The 22,440-nt window shown below is 51.2% G+C and overlaps 1 protein-coding gene across 8 annotated transcripts in view; it reads left to right on the top strand.

Moving 5' to 3' along the window:
* The window catches only part of STARD8 (StAR related lipid transfer domain containing 8), a 141,992-nt gene that overhangs the window by 115,002 nt on the left and 4,550 nt on the right, over nucleotides 1–22,440 (top strand). For all 8 annotated transcript variants that reach the window (XM_084640112.1, XM_084640114.1, XM_084640113.1 and 5 more), the window contains 10 exons: nucleotides 595–676; nucleotides 7,295–7,358; nucleotides 11,054–12,420; nucleotides 14,779–14,952; nucleotides 15,682–15,841; nucleotides 16,857–17,055; nucleotides 17,920–18,130; nucleotides 18,916–19,030; nucleotides 21,218–21,442; nucleotides 22,013–22,230. In XM_084640112.1, coding sequence (XP_084496238.1) covers nucleotides 595–676; nucleotides 7,295–7,358; nucleotides 11,054–12,420; nucleotides 14,779–14,952; nucleotides 15,682–15,841; nucleotides 16,857–17,055; nucleotides 17,920–18,130; nucleotides 18,916–19,030; nucleotides 21,218–21,442; nucleotides 22,013–22,230 — 2,815 coding nt within the window. The remainder of the gene's footprint in view (nucleotides 1–594; nucleotides 677–7,294; nucleotides 7,359–11,053; nucleotides 12,421–14,778; nucleotides 14,953–15,681; nucleotides 15,842–16,856; nucleotides 17,056–17,919; nucleotides 18,131–18,915; nucleotides 19,031–21,217; nucleotides 21,443–22,012; nucleotides 22,231–22,440) is intronic.

Raw genomic sequence — 22,440 nt, 5'->3', positions numbered from 1 at the left:
ATTTCTCCTGTGCCCATCACCATGACAGCTAGGCACCACTGAGTCTCCCCTCTTCCACCTCCGGGTCTCTCCCCCTTCTCCTTTTCCGGCTGCCCTACAGAAGCTGCCAAACGTGAAGCCGCAAGTTGTCCCTTCAGTGGGGAATGTCTGGCCAGCCTCCTTCCTGCGCTGTTGGAGTCTGACCCTTGAGCCCTGCCCCTTGGGAGCTCCCTTTGGCAGTTCGGGGCTGTCTGCAAAGCGGTGATATAATGCTCGCTACCTTCTGGGAAGGACAATGTTGCTTCTCCCTCCCGTTCTACCATCCCAGGAAGTGTCCGGATGTTGTCCCATGGCGAAGCTGCTCCATGTGGAACGCAGATGCACTGCCCAAGCATTAATCTTATCTTTCACATGTTGCTCACAGTCTTCATGGCTGGGGTTCAGAAGTCTCCCACCCTCCCCCCTTCTGTGGCTCTCCCATTTTCCTCCCTGTTCTTCCCATCTCCAGGTCACACCTCCTCTCCCTCCCCTCCCCCATATGCCCACTTTGTCTCCTGGTAGAGCTGCTGACTCAACTTGTGACTGTAATTCTCCTCTTCCTCTTCTCCCCCTCAGACTCGCTGTTCCCTATTGACATCACGTCCGTGAAGAAAGACCACAGCTTTCTGGACCAGGATTCCCTCAAATCCCTGTGCAGGTAAAGCTTCCCACAAACCAAACTAACCTCTGCAAAGAATGGAGGAACCATGCCTTGGGCTGTCTCTGTCTCTGCTGCCTTGTGCTGCGTTGTGCCAGCCCCAAGGCTAATCCTCAGAGAGCCTTCTGAGACTCTCCAGGAAAGGGGTAACATGGATGGGAGACAGCACAGGCTAGTGGGGCTCAGGGGACATAGGTTCTAACCCTGTCTCCGACACTGATTTGCTGAAAGAGACTGAGTGACTACAGCCTCACTTTCTCCATTTGTACGACAGGGTGTTGGGATGCTTTACTCATTCAGGCTTTACTCATTCAGACATGCTTTGAGCTCCCTAGATAGAAGGTGCAAGACCCAAGTATTGTATTATTTATACACACACCGAGCTCTTGAACAGTAGACACATCTTCCAAAAAATGCCCTTTCTAGATTTACCTGGTGTGTTTGCCTGTGTTTTGACTTTTTGCTTGTGCAATCCCAGTCTCTTGTGGCTGTATTTCGAAGTGAAACAGGTGCTACGTGCAGAAAGTCTGGCCATCGATTATCCATCCCAAAAGGATGTGGTTGGGGTGAGCATCTCCGAGTTGGGCTATGTCTCTCAGTCTTAGCTGGACTTTATGGGACTTCAGAATTGGCCAGGGAGTACGAGGAGCACTCACTCGTAAAGACTTGTAGCCCCTTCCCTTTCCCATTCTGCCCAGATGTGCAGAGAGGAGCAGAAATTACACCAAGTCAGTTGAGGTGAAAGATAAGAGTGGGCACAGAAGTTAACCAAAGATCTCAGACTTTTCTAGAAGATTCCACTTGGGTTGGGATGTGAAAATGGGCGAACGTTCAAGGAGGGACTTGTTCTGTGTCTGAACCATCTGCCCATTCTCCACTCTTTTACCATTAGCTTCTACATAGTTCTCCCTGTGCATATGGGATCCAGAAAGAAGTGAAGCACTTTCCCACTGTTCCGATCTATGTTATAGTGATGGTGCTTCATCACTTCTCTAACAATTGAAGAGTATTTGAAAATCCTCTCTCCAGGCTTCAGTGCGGGAGTTTTGTTTCTTGTTGTTCTGCTGAGACTGGATTCACAATGGGGCTCCTTATGCCAGAAACGCCATCTGTGAGCAGAATTTCACTTGGGTGACTTGTGTATGTCATGTGTAAATAAAAGAAAATGCTCCGTGAGTGATTTACTGAGCTTTTGAAAAATAAAAGATGCTATATGCATATCAGACGCTGTCAACTATCCCTTACAGTGGTTTGGGAGGAATTGGATACTCTGCAGTGGATCCTGTAGTTGTGTGTTTGTTCTGTGGTAGTGGATTCTCTTCAGCTGATTCTTTGTTTAGCCTGTAATCTGTTCTACCTTGCATTTTACTGTGGGCTGAGAGCTCTGTGTGGCTTGAAGCTTGTCTCTCTCACCAACAGAAATTGGTCCAATAAAAGATTGGACCCACCTTATCTCTCTTGGGTTCTTTACTTGTAGATTAATTTTCTTTCGCGGAATAAACAGTTGTCTGGTTGCGCCAAGTAAGGATTTCCTTTTGAAGAAGTGATTGTCTGGAAGTGTCGGTACAGTTCATATGATTAACATAGTCATCCCAAATGTGTGGGATGAGAAACTATGGAGTCCTTGCACCAAAACACATTCTCTCTTTATACCAGCAGGGTTGAAAATAGCACCACTAGATTCTGTACATATATTTTTGGGGAGAGGAGGTGGCCTGGTCCCTATGGTGGACACTATTAATACCACTGTCATGACCAAGGGGGGATACTTAATGGAGAGGGGCTGTCAGATCCTCTGTGGTTTATGACTATAAATACCTAGCCAGGACTGTGAATGATCCAGGATTTTTAGCTCCCATGTTTTGGGTTCCCATACTCCTCTCCATAGCTACATCCCTGCAGTGAGCCTATAGCTGAGAGGTCGGGTGGATATTTACTATGATCAGTGCCCTTCTTGCTCACAGGAGCAATGGAAACATCTCTGCTAGGCTTTTACCATAATGAAGCTGCTGTTATGTTGTGATTCCTGTGGGTGGATCAGAGCTGCTTCTCCTTGCTGGGGCAGTGCAGTGGAGGTTGTATGAAGGTTTTGAAGTTCCTGGGTGATAGTCCATCCCTGTCAAGGCTTTTATGTTTCTTTGTTTCCACTTGTGGCTTAGCATTCAGGAGGCTCGAGGAGTTTCTGGAGTTGTTTCGCTCCGGTAACCTGGAACAGGTCATTTCTGCCTGCTCAGGTGATCACTTTACATAGAGGAGCCTGCATCCTTGCCAACCCCTTTGGGAAGAGAGCACACGGTGGGTGGCATGGGTAGACCTGTGGCTTTTGGACAGGCATGCCTGGAGCCAGCTTTCCAAAGCCATCCAGCAATCTCTGGGGCATGCAAGGTGGCCACATGCAGCATTTAGCTGATTAGCAGGTCAGAAAAGGAAATTAAATGGCTCTTCCAAGAAAATGAAATCCCATACACACGTGTTCACCCCTCCTGCTCTCCCTCTCTTTCATCTTCCTTCTGCCAAAAGTTCATGAATTTAATCCCTTTGCTTTTGAACTTTCTTCTCCAGCCAGCAACAGACAAAGTGAGAGGCTGTTTGACTTATTTCCAGATGGGTGGCAGGCCAGGCGTGCGTCTGGCATTGCAGCTGCCTGTATTGGATCAAACCACTTCTTGTGCTTCCAAGTGCCCACTTGATCCCTTTGCCCCTGCCCCGGAAGGAGGCAGTTCTAGAAAATCTTCCTCCTCACCCCTGGAATCATTATGTTCTTATGAACACAGGCTCTGTCTCAGTCCCTCAGCAGCCTGCATCTCAGATTTTCTGCCCAGTTTATGAAAACGTCTGCGAATATTCACTCCAGTCTTAACCAGCTCTTCGAACTGTCAGCTGAATACTAGTTTGAGCCCTATGGGAAACCACAAACTTTTGACTGGCTTTATCTTCCCTGCAGAAATGGTGGGTTTTTTTACAGCAGGATAACTAATGACTGTTCACTGTGATTAGAAGAGATCAGTGCTATACCACCCGCCCGTGATTGACCTCTCCTTGCCATCTGGTGTGAAAAACAACTGAGCCTTATTTCCACCAGGATTTTACAATGAGATGGCTAATAGCTCATGTGTGTGAGTTACCTTGCTGTTAAAACATACCTTTCTTGGCCCTGAAGACATAGCCCTTGTGTCCTGGAACCTTTGTGTAGTGTGTATATTAACATTGACAAAGGTGCTAATTAACTTGTGTTAATTGGCAATCTATTAAGTCAAGTTAAAGCAGGACCACAAACTCTAGTCCACACACCCCTGGAGGTGCAATGTCCAGTGGTCTCAGCTCAGCAGTGGGAGCCAGGGACTCCTGAGTTCTAATCCCAGCTCTGATTCCCTCTGTGAATTTGGCAGAGTCACTTCATGTTTCTTCGCTGAATAGCCTGCGTTTCTTTCCGTGTCAGATGTTTGAAGGTGCCCCTCTATTGTGCCTGCAGAACTTGCATGTGTAACCCCCTTCGATTATGTTACATATGCCCCCCCATTTCCATGTGCAAAACCTGCACTCATGCATGTAAATTGGCTGGTTCATAACTTTTGTGGGACCAGTTCAGGAAGCCCCTTTGAAACTATAGCCCTTTAATGCCTGTCAGTACTGGGTGGCTAACCACCACCCCCAGCGAACTCTGGGAATCTCCTCCGCATTGTGCTTTATAGACGACACCTGCCTTCTTCTCAGGGTCCTTGAAAATGCAGAGGGAATGGATGTCCTCAATAGAGGCTGGCAGAGATTTAATTAAATTAATGCCGAGGATTTGCCATCCCACCTGGTGGCTTTTCTCTCTACCTCCCTGCTTGTACACTGCCCGTTATATTATTAGCTTCCTTGGGGAAACTGTTATTAAATTGCCCGGAATCTAAACAATGGGAAAAGGGAGTGAGGCTTAATCCGCTGTCAGCTAAGTGTCAAAGCCGTTTAGTCGACTGCTCTGAACAAGTTAATAACAGGCGAGCAGGTCATGTGTCTCATGCTCAGAACAGAGACTGAGCCCAAACCAGCCAGCTTCTTCCCTCCCCCGCCTCAGAGCATTTCATTAAACGCCTTGTGAGGGGATGCAGTTCATTCCTGTTTCCTTTCACCTCCTGCTGCCACTTCCTTCCCCTGGCTTTTTAAAAGAAAGATTATTTTTTGGAGAGTTCTTTGCTGGTGAAAGGCTGGTGCTGCAGCCCTGGAAGCTGGAGTCCTCTGTTTATCATCTGAGCAGGTATGCCAGGGGCGGTGGCGAGTCAGCTCCCGCCACTGCTGTGAAGGAACCAGCTCCAGCAGAGAGACCCAGCCTCCATGGCCTCACTGCTAAGACATCTACAAGAGGCCAGCCATGACGAGCTCTTCTGTTTACTCTCTCATTCTCGTTCACACTAGCAACTTGTTTCCATGCATGGAGAGAAGCTGTCTGGATTTCTATCTTGCTTTTCAATGAGCTGCCCTTTGTTGTATTTAAGTCTGTTTCCTGCAGTCATGAGCGTGAGCTGACAAACCGCAGTGTATACTCCAGTCTCTCACTCCGATTAGCTCCCACGCACACAGACATAAATCACTTCTGGACCTGGAGATTAACGGTTCTTGCAGACCAACCGCCAAGTTTAGCCTTCCCACTCCAGTGTGAGCAGATAGGCTCCTAGCCACTAAATGATGGTGGCAGATTTGTAGCTCTTCTAAAGTTTATAGGCATGTGCCCAGCAACCTTGGAAATAACGGAAACTACCTGGGTGCCCTAGAGGGAATCTCATCATGAGGTCACCACAGGGGAGGAGCAAACAGATTGAGCAGTAACTGGAATGAATCGTTCTGTACCCGCTCCGAATGCAGTGCTGAACGGATGGTGAAGTCACATTGCTGGACAGAGCCCAGTGTGATGTGGCCAAGAGCAGTTCAGCTTCCTCTCTGCAATTCTGCCAAAACACCACCATGCTGACATTCTGCAGGCCCTCCTTTGTAGTCCAAGTCTGGAGTGGGGAAACTCTGCCAATTCACTTGAGTCCTGGCCTGCAGCATCACACTATTGTTTGATCTTGTGTTCTGAAGTCCTCTCAATTCACCTCATTCCTGACCTGTAGCTTCCAAGCTGGGCCCTGCCCACCTCTGCTGATGCTGCAGATTCGGATGAAGGCGCATTTGCTCCTATTCCAGTTATTCCCTTGCATTTCAATTCCAACCTTCCCTGTCCTTCACTTCTGCACAGCTATGCCAACGCACTTCCCTGTTAGTCTGCAGCACACTGTGCCATACCTGACCCGCTCCCAAAAGCACAACCAGTGCACCCTAATCCTGCTCGGCAGTACCCCCTATTACTCCAGTCCTGGATTCCTCTGGAGCGGAAGAGAAAAGATTGCCTACCAGCTAAACACATGTTCAGGTGTGGACTGAAGATCTGAGGCCTCTGGAGACGAAAATGGCCTGGGCACTAAACCCAGTGAGCCACTGACTCACCCCCCCCCCCCAATTACCTAGAGGTAGTTTTAGGGTTCCTATTTCTAAATCCTCTCCTTGTCATCTGAAAATCAGTGTGAGATCAGGGCTTAGTGGTGCTGTTGGAGAGGGGCTCTTCTGACTGTTAAAGGATGGATTTGTTTTATCTTGTGGGGAAAGGGCTGTTTTTGTATTTAAGATGTGTAACTCCTTCAGGGCCAGAGTGAAGTATTGGGTATTTCCATTAAATGCATTCCCCCCATCCCCAACGTGACCGGAGGTGCCTGGACCAGCCTGACATTCTATGGAGGCCAGTCACATTGCAGCAGCAGTGAACGGGGTTAACTTGTAGCCATGGGAAGGGTAAGAAACAAACTTCAAAAGGTAGGAAGTGGCTTCTGGTCCCAAGTCAAATATGGGACGTACAAAGTAATTGGAATCCACGCGAGAGTCAATCGCAGGAAGGGGTGCAATGTACAGTGGGTGGCAGTGGTGAACGTGTGCAGCAGTGGGTGCTGAATCTGATGCTGGCCACAGGGATAGTAAGCTGAAGTGTAACCAGAGGAGTTGCAGGTACTTGCAATTTGGCCAGAGCATCCAGGGACTTGTATTGAAAAACAGTGGGGCATCTCTCTGACTTGGATACTTGTGAAATGGCTCTGGCCCGAGCCATTAAAGCACTCAGGCCATAGGCATGTTGGAGCGGTCTGAACTCTTCAGGGGAGATGCCAAGGCACATGTGGTTCTGCTTTCACCCTTGGGAAAAGGGAAATACGAGGAGTCCAGAGAAGCTTCTTCCCATTCTCCTTCCTGTGCCAGCTGGGCAGCGCTTGATTTGTAATGAAAGAGGTGCCCGGGCTCAAGCAATTAGGTGCTGGGGCTCAAGCAATTTTTTAACATTCATACCTGATGCAGCAAGGCCAGAGGGGCTGGGGCGGTGAACTGCCAAGCCTAGGGGTGCTGGGGCTAAGTCTTGGCACAAATTAAGCACTGCAGCTGGGAAATGTGCACTCGGCGGGAAATGATCTTGGGCCTGTCCCAAGCTCCACACATCCGCTTGCTCCCCAGCTGTTTGGTGACAGGTGACAATGCCGCAATACGAGCCCTTGAGAAAAAAACAAACTGCCGCAGCGAAAGCCAAACCAGACAAAAGCGTCTCTTGTTTGCTTGCAGGAGGCTGATGACACTGAACACATGTGCCTCTATGAAGCTGGAAGTCCACTTTCAGCGTAAACAGGTAAGTGGTGAGGTTTCAAGGGTATAAACAAAGCCATGGTGCATTGCGGGGAAAACACATGCACACGGATGGGGCAATGAGCCTGTGTTTAAAAACGAACAATTCCAACACTGCTCATTCATGTAGAAAAGCATCGTTCCTGGATCAGATGCCTTCCCCTGCTCTGTCCTGGGTCATGGTTCTTTCTGCTTAGTGCTGAGTAAAGAAGGAGCACAGCTATCTAGAATCCCTGCTTTCATGCTGCAGGGTTGAGGTGGAAGGCTTGTGTCAGTGTGTGCTCCATGGTTTGTCATACTGTGCTGAGCCTCCTCATTTCAGCTGCTAAATTACACCGAAATTTCTTTCTGAATGGTACATTTCTACATAAGCAATTGCTGTCTTTTCCATGAGGATGTTCTGTGAAAGGGTGTGGGGTGGGTGGGTGAGGTGGAGTCCAGGGAATGGTTTCCTTCCCTGCAGGTGGAAGGGGGTGTGTGTGAGTCGACAAGACAATCTCTCCAGAAAGTTCAGGTGCACTCTTGGAGGGTGTTTGAGAACCCTGCTCTAGCAGATCGCCAGGGACAAGTGGCTTTGGCTGGCTTTTTAAACTGTGCTATCTGGGGTCCTGCCAGCATTGCTTTTGCTTCCCATATATTAATATCTATTTTTGTCATCCTGCTCCTGATGTCAGAGGGAGGATTTCACAGGGGAAGAACCCTGATTTTTTTTCTTTTCCCTCCCCCCCTCCTTTGTGTGTTGGTTTGTTCTGCTGAATGCCTGTATTTGTCCATGGCCAGTTCTGTGTTCCCTTTTGTCATGTTTCAGTGTAACCATTATGAGATCCAAATTGTAACCATTCCGACCATTGGAGAAGCTGCTTCAGCAAGCCCGTTTCATGAGCTCATCCAGATTTGAACTTAGGCCCCTGACTTGAGGTGAGCTCCCATCACCAGGAGACTTACTGCAGATATCTTATATGGTATCCATTAGTAGGGTCTGGTTGCAGCTGCTTCCAGGCCAGCCCTAATGCAGTGCCATGCCATTAAACGTGAACTAGAAGGGGGTTTCCTTGAGCAAATGTCTGGCAGAATGGATTAGTGAGGAAACATAACCCCAGAGGGGAGTTTCCCTCAGGGGGGAATAAAATTTACCCATGTGTCTCAGACAATAAAATGCTTCTCTTAAAACATTGTTTATTGTGGTTTCATATTTTCCGTTCCCACCTGCACTCTGTGGCGGCTGCAGGCTCCACACCTTAGTGCCAAAGGTTCTCACCTGTCCTGCAGAATTGCAGGAAGGGGTCATGGTTTTGGAACATTGTTCCAGTGTCCGGATCTCTGGTTCTGCAGAACACAAACAAGAGAAAGAAAATGAAGGTGGAAAGGGGGCCAGGGCCGAGTGGATAGCTTCAAGCTATTTGCGCTAGTTTCACCGAGTACAGAAACAGTGAGGTAGCTATATTAAAAATAGAAATGCCACAGTTAGAGGAGATTGTCACTAGGACCAATGGCGTTTGGGGATAAATCTAATAGGAATTAGTAAAAATGTTGCGTGACTGACCAGATCAAGAAATCAGTATGTGGGCTGGGAGAAATGTCACAGCTGTCCCCAAAACTGTAATCCCAATACAGGTTTTGGTGGTGGCTATTTGCCCTTGCATTCCCTCTTCAGAAGGCATTGCTATTGTTAACTCCGTACATACCCTACCTCACCACGAAAGCAGCGTGATTGCTGGGGAGCTATTCTTACCACTTAACTGGAACTGTTCACAGTTTTGCTGAATATTTTTGTAAATATTGACTTTTGATAGGAAACAGTTAAAATATATCGGCCCATTTCCCCCCTATTTTTGGACCAGGTCTTACAATAAATTGCTTTAATTTTCCTACTGTAGCGTACATTATGTGCTTGGTCGCTACAGTGTGGGGATACATACACATGGTGTTTTGAGTGCTTTCTGGTGGTGATTCTAATGATACTGCTCCTTACTACAGGAAATGCTTCTTGGACCAGTGGATCTCAAACGTATTTGATCGCGCCTCCCTTCTTTGTGTCTGTAGTAGCTTATGCTCTCTCTCCCTCCTGCTCCTGCCACACAAGTACATATATGGCTGCCCAGCTCTGAAGGCAGAGCCGCCGCCAGCAGCAGCAGGTGGTATGGCGCGGCATTGCCATCGTTACTTCTCCACTGCTACTGGCGATGGAGCTGTCTTCAGAACTGGCTGCCCAGCCAGCAGCCATCGCTCTCCAGCCACCCAGCTCTGAAGGCAGAGTGTCTTCTCATGCCCCCCCAGAATACATTCTGCCCCCTTCAGGGGGTGTGCATCCCAGTTTGAGAACCTCTGTGTTGGACAACACTATCTAGAATCCTTAACAGGAAGTTGAATATCCTGGTTTTAGATAGGGAACAATAAAGTCCTCTGGTCCTGTTAGCAGGAAACTTTGTGGCCTCCATATTTCCCTCAATAAATGATAAATAATGGCTCATGTGTGTGTGATGTACTGCAGTTGGTATTAAAGGAATGGAAGCTGCTATTTATATTCACATCTTGCTCCAAATTCCCCTTTGTTTGTGTTTAGGCAGGTGCTGCTGTATTGAAAACCAGCCCTCCATCCCGATAGCTACCTTTAGCCCCATGGTAGTGGTATGTTTCTGATAAAAGGATCAGCAGTGAAATAGTTGACCATGATTAATATTTAAGCTGCCGTCATTGGGTTTCAGAGTGAACACCCTATTTAGATGAGTGTGGTGGAAGTTCACAATTTTGCTGTCTCTCTCCCCTCCAACCCAGTCTACAGCAAAGGGCCCTTTAATTCAGCTACAGTAAGTCAGCCCAGCTGCATCATTCTTGCAGGTCTAACAGAGGCTTAAATGTTTGAAGTGAAAGCTTATATTCTGTAGCAACTCCTGGGGACACCAGAAGACAAGCTTCACCTGATCTCTGATTTGTATGTCGGCTTGGCAAGGCCATGAGCCATTCTGTCCCAGCACCTGACCGGTGGCCCCAGAAACCCTTTTCATACCAGCAAGTGTATCTACAAAGCAACAGCTTCCGTCTGTCCCCTCCCCCTTTGGTTCAGTTACAGTGGAGCAGTCTGTTCTTTGTAGGACTCAGTCCATTGTGTGGCAAGGAACCCTCTGTTCTAAGTCTAAAGGCTCTGGGATTGGCTGCATGGCAGGGACAGTGCTTTCTAATGGACAACAGTATGGTGTGCTTCTGCTGAGCTGCTTCTCCAGTGTGCCACCTGTCCTGGCAGGAGAGAGACAGGCAGAGCATCAGGACACTATTACCAATTCTGGAGTCTGTTTGCATGGGATGGTGTTTTCCCCCTGCTTCGTAACCCTGTGAACTGGCTGGATCCACCATATGAAACATTTAGAACTAGCATGGACAGAGCCCTCAGGAACGTACTGTAGAGAACTACCCTGCACTAGCCCCCAGAGACTGGACAGAATGAGACTTAATGGATCTTTTATCTCTCTCCTATGAAAAGCAATTGCATAGAAGGTGGAGTGTGCTTGCTGGGTCTCGTAAAGTGTGTTGTATATAGCACATGTCCACATCAAGAGAAGATATGGTTATGCAACTGTAAATTCCCCTACCCTAGCTGTGGTTGGTGGGTGTGAGTAGACATGCAAAACTCCGGGGGAGGGTGGTCAGACTGGCTGACCCAGCTGATAGTGTCTTACTCTGTGATCCTTATTCTTGGTTTAGAATGAAGACTCAGAGGAAGAAGATCTTTGTGCCATCAGCGACCGATGGGCCTTCCAGAGGGAAAGCAAAAGGTGGTCCAGAATTGGCTCTGTCGACTTTCTCTCCCACAGTCCAGAGGTGCTGAATTCCACCATGCGGCAGACATCCAGCCGTGAGAGCATCCTTACGGACCCCAGTGCCAGTCTGGAAGCCACTTCGCTCCGCAGCAATATCAGCACAGGCAGCACTGCTGGCACAGTTGGCATTGTGGCCACCCTGCCTGACGGGTCACCCAGCCAGGACTCTCCAAACATCACCAAATCCAGCCAGAGCTTGAGTGACCACTTCGTGACAGACCAATCCCCAAACCAGAGTGGGAGTTCTAAGGAAAAGTCCAAGACGCGGAGGTCCCTCAGCTTCCTAAAAAGGATAGAGTCTTTCCGAAGGAAGGACAAAGAGAAGTCTGACTCCAAAGTGAAGGATGGCACTAGCGGCAGGACAGTGACCAAATCAGGGTGGGACTCTGTGAATGGCAATGGGGAGCATACTGCTGCCATGACCACCTCCCCCAAAAGAGCCATGTCCTCCTCTTTCCATGGCAACGAACACTTTCTCTCAGTGGGCTATAGGACTAATGGCATGTCAAACTCAGGTGAGAGGAAGCCGGGCTCTGAACTGAGACGCGGTGCGGTCTATCTGGAGGACTTTGAAACGGCTCTGAAAAATAGCACCAGCTGGGCTGCTGGAGAACTGTGCCACCGGCACGTGTACCGGGGTGACTGCCTGATCCACCTCCCTGGGGACCACAAGCCGGGGACTTTCCCCAAATCTCTCTCCATCGAAAGCTTATGTCCTCTCGATGGCAGCCCTTTGGCCAACTGGAAAGCTGGGAGCAAAGCGGTGGGGCTTTCGGGGTGTGGAGAGGGCGGCAGCAGCAGCATGGACGACCCCTCGCCACGGGGCTTTGCGTACCGGCAGAGGCGGGGCTCATGCAGCTCCGTGGGCAGCCGGACGAGTGTGTATGACAACGTGCCCGAGTTTGGCAGCAGCGAAGACTTCTTCAGCATGGATGGGGAGGTGAGCTACAAAAATCTCGATGACATCTTGCAGGACGTCTGGGGGCTGCAGCGGAAGGTGGAGCTCTGGTCTAAGGCGCTCAGCCCCAACCTGGATGAGGAGGGAGAGGGGGAAGGGGAGGAGGAGACGGACTCAGGAGGGGAGCCCACCTTCCCCTCCAACCTGAACTTGGAAGAGCAGTCCATATCTGACGTGGGCACCTCTGCCAGCGACTTCGACAGCACAGGGAACTCCTTGAATGAGGTGGAGGAGATCGAGATGAGAGAGCGCAGGGATTCAGGTGTGGGAGCGTCCCTCACCAGACCTTGCAGGTAAGTGGGTTGGAAGCGTCACTGAGCTCAGGTCTAGGCACAACTCCCCTCAGACACCGCTGTCCCTGGCAGCTCAGTGTCCCTTTAACGGCAGGTGTGTGACAGGTTGAGAGTTTAGTCTTGGGGCTGACTTTCTACAGGCGCAACCAGCTGGCCCCTAGTGCGCCACCAGGCTTTTCCTTTGGGAGGGTGCTCACAGGCCTCTGCTGGCTGTTTGCATTCCAGTCTCCCCCAGAGCTGGGAGCAAGCCCTGTCCGATGCCTCAGTGTTGCTCGTATGTAGATCAATCCTGAGAGGCCACTAGAGAACAGTGTGAGGGGCTCTACTTCTTCTGGGAGACCCTTTGGCCCTAGATCTAAAATCATCTCCTGGATAAACCCTGGCGATTGCTTATTGCACAGCTCCGCTGGGCCACCAGCACTTGGGAGAGGAGGGAATGTCACGGTGATGTTGGTCTCCGAGGCAGGCTGGCATTGGTGTAGGTGACACATTGTGAGTGTGCCATCTGTGTATGCTATTGCTTTTGCCGGGACTGAGCCAGCGTGGAACAAATGAAGACCCTGTTCAGAAGCAGTTGCTCCAGGAGCCGCTGCACTGTGTGAGACTTAGTTTGGGTCTCTAAGGGCAGCGGGTGAACGCCACTTGAGTCTCTGGTGCCCTCTAGTGGCCTGAAGCAAGCACCAAGAGCATTCAGAAGGACCAGTATGCTCATCTACCCTTCACTACTGCCAGTTTGAAGGCAACATTAATATGGGCATATTTGTTGTGTCACACACAGACCCGGTTCCACCCCCTTGCCCCCTGGATGTGCTTTGCCACATTGACTTAAAATTATCAGTTATGAAATCAGGACGTTACTGTCTATGGATTTGCTGTTAAACAGGCTCAAGTGGGGTAGTTTGCCTGGTATGAAAATCCCTCTGAAAAGCTCTGGCATCTGCTCAGCTTCCCACTTGCCCTAAGTTAACTGGCGCCTGCACGTTTAGATAGTGGACGGTAACTCCTCTGCTGGTAGGTGATTGATGGGTGGGGATTTAGACCCATTCAAGTCAGCAGGGAAAGTCACTCCCACCCCCTATGCTTGGAGATTTACCCCAGTGCATTGGTGGATGTCCAGGGCCTTTCAGAACAACATGGACTTGGGAAAGTTCAGCAGGGTCAGAGCTCACCAGCAAGCTCCCTACAGCAAGTCAGTCAGGGTGTTTGATTTCCTTCGTTCTGCTGAAAGTAAGCATTGACTCGGGGTGTTTGTGTCACCCTGATTTCACAGTGATGACACAGGGTCAAATTGTGGTGTTGCTTCCCACTATCTGAACACAACAGCCTCCCACGCAAAGCAAATGTGGGGTTCTGTGAAAGCCCTGCAGGCTTGCGTCTCTCTCCCAGACACTGATACCCTGGGTCTGGCTGTGATGTAAAGACCTGGCAGGATGGCTAGATACGAGTCTAGGCCCTTCCATGAGGCCGCCTTCGTGGAGCAGTGGGCACTGTCCAGGGTTCTCTGCTTGGTGTTCCTGTCAGGTTCCCTTCGTTTAGCCCTGTGACCTCACTCCCGTTCCTGTTATCTTTTTAGTTGTCCCCTGCAATCATTTGGAATCCCGGACCTGTGGATCCTCCCCTTAGGCTGGGGGGCAGTCCTTTAGCAGTGCCCGTCCACTTCCTAGATCCCAACAGGACTGCTTTGCTGTAGCCCTCTGGCCTGGAGGGAGCTGGGAGGCTGCTCCTCCTGCTGCTGCTGGGCCAGGCCCCTCTGCCCCTGTCCTATGCAAAAAAATAAAATAAAATAAGAGAGAGAGAGAGAGAGAGAGACCCAGTACAGACTTGTGGAAATCAGGATCCCTTGTTACTGATGAGCTGGATGGTGGCCCTAGAGCATTGTGATTTTGCTGCGGTAGGGTTTGGTAGATAGCGGGGTTCTTTGTTACTGCCAGTGTTGTGTACTTCACTGGGGGAAGGTGTCGCTCCGGGAAGCAAAAGAAAATGCCACTGCCCTCCACCCAGTGCCTGCATTGCTCCCCAGGACAGCAGGTCTCTAAATCCCCAGGCTCAGCAGACCAGTAACCACAGCATTGGGGCTCTCAAAGGAAATGCCCCTGCTGTGTTCGTATTGCACGGGAGGGCAGCTTTGGACACTGTCATGGGCCCATCCCTCCCACGGCCTAGGGTAGTTCATATTCCAGTCCCTGCTGGAGGAGGTGGCATGAGGGTGCTACTCCTGCTGTCTCGCTGCCTCTGCTGGACCCCTGCTCAGCTCTCAGGAGCACTGGGCAGTGTGGGAAGCAGGCATCCTCCTCCCCTGGGGAAGTGACATGGCTGCCAGTGTGACCTTTTGCTCCCTCACCCTGCTGTCCCCTGCAGGAAGCTACGCTGGCACAGTTTCCAGAACTCCCATCGTCCCAGCTTGAACTCTGCCTCCCTGGAGATCAACCGCCAGTCCTCCGCTCAGCTCAACCTGCTGCAGAAGTGCTCGCTGCTTCGCCTCACTGCCATCATGGAGAAGCACTCTGTGCCCCACAAGCAGGCCTGGGTTTGGTGAGTGTGGGCGAAATGGGGGTGGGGAAGGGAAGCTGCAGGGCATGATTGAGTAGGGCCAAGCATGAGCTCCCTGAAACCAGAGCTTCAGATCCCAGCAGAGTTGACTCAGCCTTTCATCCTCCTGTGGCAGAGAGTGAGGTGTGTGTGTGTGTGTTGGGGGAGGAAGGGGGAAGCCCTCTTTGCCCTGCATGCACATGGAACATTGCCGTGGGCTCCCAGTAGGAGTTTGCTGTAGGCAGTTCCCCTGGCCCCTGCCTTCCACCCCAGAAATGACTGCATTTCAGCAGTGCTGAACGGATTGTTTGTGAAGCACTTTGGGATGGAAGGTGCTGTAGAAACACAACAGACTATGGGGGGGGAGGTCGGGGGGTTCTTTTGTACCTGAGAGTATCTGTACAAGGTAGAGTTGTTTGCGTGTGAGCATGTGGTTATGTGCTCATGTGTGCATGCATGCATGTGAGTGTACATGTATGCATATGCTGCATATGTGCATCCCTGCATATGGTATGTAAATATGTGAGTGCATGCACATGGGGGGTGCATATGGCATGTGTGCACGTGGGCGTGCATGCATGCACATGAGGTCTACATGCGTGCACGTGTATGCGCACATGGTGTGCGCATGTGTGTCCCCACCTCACCTCCTGCTTGCTGCTGTGAGCTTCTGCCCCAGGCAAATGGTGGTTGTTCTGACTGGCCTGTCTGCCCCCTGTCCCCATCTCACAGGACTGTCCCCAAGTTCATGAAGAGGAGCAAAGCCCCCGACTACAGGGACAAAATGGTCTTTGGGGTCCCGCCAATCATCAACATGCAGAGGACAGGGCAGCCTCTGCCACAGAGCATCCAGCAGGCCATGCGCCACATCCGCAGCCAGTGCCTGGACCAGGTGAGGACCAGCCATCTGCAGTACAACCCTGACCTCCCATTCACTTGCCCACAGCTCACCCCCCCTCATTTCACCTTGTGTCAGCTGGCTGGGTCCTCTCAGCATCGCCAGAGCCCTGCAGTAGATGCAGCCATGGTAATCAGGGTGCTCGCTTTCCAGGGATCTCTGTGTCTCTGTCAGGGTGCATGAGTGATGGAGGCAACCTCTTGCTTTAACTGGCTTAACTCCGTAGGGTGCTGCTCCTTAACCCCAATACATTCAGATTGCCGTGAGGGGGAGATACAGAGTTGCTTGCCATAGGAGCGTACTGCAGCGTTAGAACTGTGTACAGCTTCATTGCCTTTGCCCACAGCCCCTGCCCTGGGCTTCAGTGTAGCTCCACAGCCCTGCAGCCCTCTCAATGGGGCTGGAAGATTGCACTTTATTTAAGGTACCAGTGTCAGCCCCTGCTGGTACCCCTGCCTCGTCCACCAGCACAGCCGACTGGGGTATGGACCTGTCGCTGAGGGGAAGCTTGAAAGTGTGTGGGCTGGTTGGAAGGCCAGCAAGGTGGTAATGAGCTTTGGGGAACTGCAGTAAACTGGGGCTTATTCTTGTCACCCCAGTCTCTGCCTGCCAAACCAGGCGCCTCACCTGGGTGCCCTGGCCCAGCCCACACACAGCAGCGAGCATCTCAGGAAGGGCAACAATGTTCTTGCCATCGTGTGGGGAGTGGAGCCCACGACCTTTCACCTAGTCAGTGACTTGACACCCTTCCTCTCAGGCATTGTTGCCTCCTCGACCTTCCTTTGCCCTGGGCCCCCTTCCCAGGATGAGGGAACCCAGACATGCTGGGACGGTGTCTCCTGATGGGCACCACAGAGACTCCCTAGCCAGCTGGGTGTCCTGGCTTCTCACTGGGTAGCAGAGGCTGAGCTGAGGGCGGTCAGCACCTGCCTGAGACCGAGCTAGTTACTCTGTCTGGAGCTCAGGGCTGCCTTGGCTGACTGCTGGACTCTGTGCTTCTCCTGGGCAGATTGGCATTTTCCGGAAGTCGGGGGTGAAGTCTCGGATCCAGGTGCTCAGACACATGAACGAAGCTTCCCCCGACAATGTAAACTATGAAGGGCAGTCGGCCTACGACGTGGCTGACCTGCTGAAGCAGTATTTCCGCGACCTGCCAGAGCCCATCTTCACCAGCAAGCTCACCGACACCTTCCTGCAGATCTATCAGTGTAAGTGCCACTAAAAGTCTCCCTGGGAGAGGCCCCCATCGGGGCAGAGCTAGACAGGGCCCTCAGGGCTGGGAGTGGGTCCAGGCTCAGTAGGGAGTTGGGTCAAAGCTGCAGGAGGTGCTGTGGTGGCCGCTGGGCTGGGCTGCCTAGCTTGGGAGGAAAATCAAGGACTTAGGAGCTCACCCATGGGAGTTGGGAAGAGGCGTCTGCTTGAGAGATGGGGAAACGGAGAGGAGAGAGACGATCTGTGGAGTAAGGGGGCTGATTTGTTGGACCTAGGCTCTATTTAGCCTTATTCTAGCTCTGCGTCCTGAGGGGACTTCCCACTGCTATAGCCTCACCCCATTGCAAATGCTCTGCCAGCAGCAGTGGAGTAAAACTGACTGGTCGGCATAGGCTTCTAACCAGGGAGCAGAGCCGGAGCAGTGAGGGGTGCTTCAGAGCATGGCTGGGCCCTTTCCTCAGTCCTCACTGCTTGGCACCATTGAGGTGGTTGTCGGCATGCAGTTGCACGGCTCTTAGTTGTGACCGAGTGCTGCCCTCAGAGGAATACATGGGCTGTGGTCTGTCCCAGGCCCTGTGAACATGCTGCTAGGAGAGAAGTGTCACCAGGGGAGATTTTCGCTGTGAAATGGCCTACGAGCAAATCTTGCTGTGACCAGCTCCACATAATGAGAGGCCGGCAGTAAGGTGTCCTGGGGCTCTTTGACTGGACAGCAGTTTCGGTATGAGGAGAGCAAGTACCCTTATTTTCTGGGGCCACACCTAGCTGCCACTTGGTCCAATCAGCCAAGTCTAGAGGAGCTCCTAATGTGTAGGGTCCCAGAGCCTGGCTGACCACAGGCTCCTTCACTTTGCCTTCAGTTGTCCCAAAAGAGCAGAGGCTGCAAGCTGTCCAGGCAGCCATCATCCTGATGCCAGATGAGAACCGGGAGGTGCTCCAGACATTGTTGTACTTCCTGAGTGACATTGCCTCAGCTGAGGAGAACCAGATGACATCCGGGAACCTAGCGGTGTGTCTGGCTCCATCCATTTTCCACCTCAACGTGTCCAAAAAGGAGAGCACCTCACCCAGGTAATGCACAGTCAATTCAGACTCCCAGCGCTCCCCTCCACAATCCCTCTCCCTGTCTTCCGTACTGGAGACACAGCCTGGTGGTACCCTGGCTGGCCCAGTTACATTGGGGTGCACTCGCTGTGCCATCTACACTGAGGCTGGGTCAGACAAAGGGGGGAAAGGGCTTCCATTCCAACGGGTTCCCTCTGCTCATGCTCTCCATCAGGGGCTGCAAGGGACTCCTAGAGGACATGCTAGGGGGAGGAGCTTCCAGCTAAGGTCCTAACTCTCAAGCCCAGTGCTGTTGGAGTCCCTCTGAGAGCCATGGCACAGGCACAGAGTTATGCCTTATGCCAGGCCTTATGCCACATGGGCACAGTGGACGAGTGGCATAAGGCCTGGGCCACAAGGAGCTTACAGCCTAATCTTCCTCCTGGGCTGAGCACAGCAGTAACAGAGTAATCACCCTGATGGTAGTACAGCAGCATACAGTCCCCAGTGAGGGACATAGTGAGGTTCCCAATGTGAGGGCAGGAGGGGAAGGAGTCTACGGCCAGCCCAGCTCTGCTGAAAACTGATAGGATTAGGAAGCTGCAGTACCGATGTTTCACCACAGGGTGTCAGCAAGACTCTCCTTAGGGCTCCATCTTTTCAATTAGTACAATACAGTGATTCCTCCCCTGCCAGTATCCCTCCCTGTTGCAAGGATGCATAGGGTGCCTCCGGTTGAACCCTTACTCCCAGGTCTCTCGCGGCCGTCACTCCCTCTGCTGGGTCTCACTAGTCTGCATTCTCTTGGGCAGAATGATTCAGAAGAGAGGCACCATAGGAAAGCCTGACCAGAAGGACCTGAATGAAAACATGGCTGCCACCCAGGGGCTCTCCCATATGATCACAGACTGTAAGAAGCTGTTCCAGGTAGGTAGCTGCAGCTCCAGGTGAGCGATTCTTCGTTGTCTAGGTACTTGGCCCCTCCTTGCTGTACAATCTGAGCACCCCTGGATTTTGTCCTCACAGAACCCCTGCTCAGTAGGGCAGTGCTGCCTTCCGCCCGGTACAGCTGAGGTACACGATAGATGAAGTGACTTGCCCAAGTCACATGGCAGGTCCTTGGCTGGGTTGATAAGTGAGCTCAGTTCTTCCAAGTTCTGGGCATTAAACCATCCTTCTGCCATTGCCGTACAGAAGCTAGCCAGCAGCAGGCCCTGTCTCGCCTGTGATCGTGTAACGATGAAACCCTTCTCCTCTCGGCAAGTCAAATGACTGTGGAAAGGGTCTGGGAGGAGATGTGTAGAAGTAGCAGGTGCCCGGGCACTTTCCCTGTGTGCTCTGGGGACTGGCGTACAACTGGAGAGGAATCTGACAGAAACGGTGCCAGTCTGTGTAGAATGCTGCTCTGAGGGAATTCAACTCTCACAGCAGAGTCTGCCTTCATCCCAATGTACTCCTCCCCGACACCCCTCAGCGCCTTGTCATGGTACCTGGGAAAGGCCAAGATTCTCTTTTGAAACCACTCACTGTTACTCATTGCCTGCCCTAGGAAAACTCTATGAAGTGCGATAGAATCAGAGAAGTGTAGGACCGGAAGGGACCTCAGTAGGTCATCTAGTTCAGTCCCCTGCACTCATGGCAGGACTAAGTATAACTAGACCATTCCTGACAGAGGATTGTCTAATCTGTTCTTAAAAACCTCCAATGACGGAGATTCCACAACCTCTCTAGCCAATTTATTCCAGTGCTTACCCACCCTGACAGAAAGTTTTTCCTAATATCCAACCTAAACCGCCCTTGCTGCAATTTAAGCCCATTGCTTTTTGTCCTATCCTAAGGGGTTAATAAGAACAATATTTCACCCTCCTCCTTGTAACTACCTTTTATGTACTTGAAAAGTGTTATCGTGTCCCCTCTCAGTCTTCTCTTCTCCAGACTAAACAAACCCAATTTTTTTGATCTTCCCTCAGAGCTCATGTTTTCTAGACCTTTCATCATTTTTGTTGCTCTCCTCTGGACTTCATCCAGTTTGTCCACATCCTTCCTGAAATGTGGCACCCAGAACTGGACACAATGCTCCAGCTGAGGCCTTATCAGCGTGGAGTAGAGCAGAAGAATTACTTCTCCTGTCTTGCTTACAGCACTTCCACTAATACATCCCAGAAGGATGTTTGCTTTTTTTGCAAGTGTTACACTGTTGACTCATATTTAGCTTGTGGTCCACTATGACCCCCAGATTTCTTTCTGCAGTACTCCTTCCTAGGCAGTCATTTCCCATTTTATGTATGCAACTGATTGTTCCTTTTTAAGTGGAGTACTTTGCATTTGTCCCTTATTGAATTTCATCCTATTTACTTCAGGCCATTTCTCCCGTTTGTCCAGCAGGGCTCCCCTTCCCCACATGCTCCTGAGCACACACTGTGCTGCTACGCAGCAATCCCAGCTTGGGGAGCAATAGGCCAGGCCTGCTAACCAATCCCAGGTGTGTCTCGAGTGGCATTGCAGAGCACTTATCACAGGGCACAGACCCAGACAGGATGGCTGTGCTGTATCATGCTCATTCATCCACTGTCCAGGTGGAATTTCCTCAGTGTTCCAGGGACCTAGTAATTGCACTGGATTGGCCCAAGAATCCATCTGGTCCAGTTTCCTTTTGCCAACGGTGCCCAGGACCAGATGCTCTAGAGGAATGTGCAAGAAGCCCCCAGTGAGCAGTTATGGAATAACCTGCTTCCCACAGGGGATGTTTCTGTCTAACTCCCAAAGTTAATAGCTTATGTCCCTGAAGCAGGGAGGCTTATCTCCCTTGTAGAAATACTTTTTTACCCTCCCTAAATTGACTGCTCCCATCTTAACATTTGGGACATCAGGTGATAGGTGGGGGAGGTGTGACGACACCCAATGAGCCCCGATGTCACTGGACCTAATCTGTCCTGCTGGTTGGTGTGCAGCATTGTTTGGGCTATTGGTATTGGCATCCCAGAGTCAGTCTGGGTCAGAGAGGTGAGCTCAGGGTTTGTTGTGGAGTGATTTCAGGAGACAGAGTGGGTGAGCAATTACTAGTGACCACTCTTGGGTTTTTAAACTTCTCAGTCCCATGTATCTGGTTTCTAGATACCCCCCGACATGATGCTTCAGCTGGGCAACTCCTACGTGGCAGCAGACGCCCACCCGCTCTCCCTGGCTGAGCTACTGAGCCACAGCTTGCAAGGGGAGGGCAAGGATGTCCAGGCTTACTTGGAAGACAATGTGCAGAACCTGCTCAAAGAGTCCTCCGAGAGGTTCAAAGGGTGGCTCAGCACCGCAGGGCCCCAGAACACAGAGCTCTCTTGCAAAAAGGTAACGTCCATACTGGGAAGGCTTTGCACATGCAGGTGTATTTAGAGTATATGGAGATATTCAGCATCAGACTAATCAGTGGACATGCATCCTGGTAGATTTCTTCATGAGCCACAGATACACACAGACACACAGCATGGCTGCCCTCTAAACTGCTCTGTCAACTAGACCTCATACCCTTTGGCTAGGTAGTGTATACAGCAGTTCCTTCCATGGCAGTGTGATGACGCTAACTAGCAGAAGCCAAGGAACTGGATAATCAGAGACAAGCACAGAGTACTCTGTGCCAGGAGGCCCAATAAAGAATCCGCTTTATATTCACTGCAGATGAGCTGGTTCAGACATAGAGGCCTCTCACCTGTGAGCCAATGGAGTAAGCCCAGTGAGCTGCTAACACCTGAGCAGGTCTCCCCTGTTCCATCCAGTAGGGGGCAGGCTGCACATAGTCACCAGCCCATGTAAGGCAGTTCCCCTGCTCCTATGGCAGGGAGGCCTCAAGGGGCCACTTGTTGCCCTTAGGTTTCTTGGCTTGAAAGCCTGACTGAGTTCCTCCACTACGGGCTTCCACAGGTTGGTGACGGACATCCACTGCGTTTGTGGAAGGTCTCCACAGAGATGAAGGCCCCTCCCTACATGGTGCTGCAAAGGGTACTTCGGGAGCGTCACTTTTGGGATGAGGACCTGCTGCAAGGCGAAGTGATAGAGGCCCTGGACAAGAACATGGAGGTTTATCACTACGTCACGGACAGCATGGCGCCCCATCCCCGCAGGGACTTCATCGTTCTCAGGTGAGGTGGGAGGAAGAAGCACTTCAGGGGGAGGGAATCTGGACCAGCATGGAGGCAAGGTGCAATCTCTCCAACTCCCCTATCTAGGCAGGGAGCTATTGGTCCTGGTGTGGAATGTCCCGTGCCTTTATATCAGAGGGTGGTCAACATACCCACCCGCAATTTACCCAGGCAGACTACAGACCAAAGGAGGTCCCCGGAGGTCTGCGG

Source organism: Lepidochelys olivacea (assembly GCF_965140295.1).
Source record: "Lepidochelys olivacea isolate rLepOli2 genome assembly, chromosome: 9".
NCBI classification, from domain to species: domain Eukaryota; kingdom Metazoa; phylum Chordata; order Testudines; family Cheloniidae; genus Lepidochelys; species Lepidochelys olivacea.
Note: the sequence above shows the minus strand (reverse complement) of the source record. Positions and strands in the feature narration are given on the sequence as shown.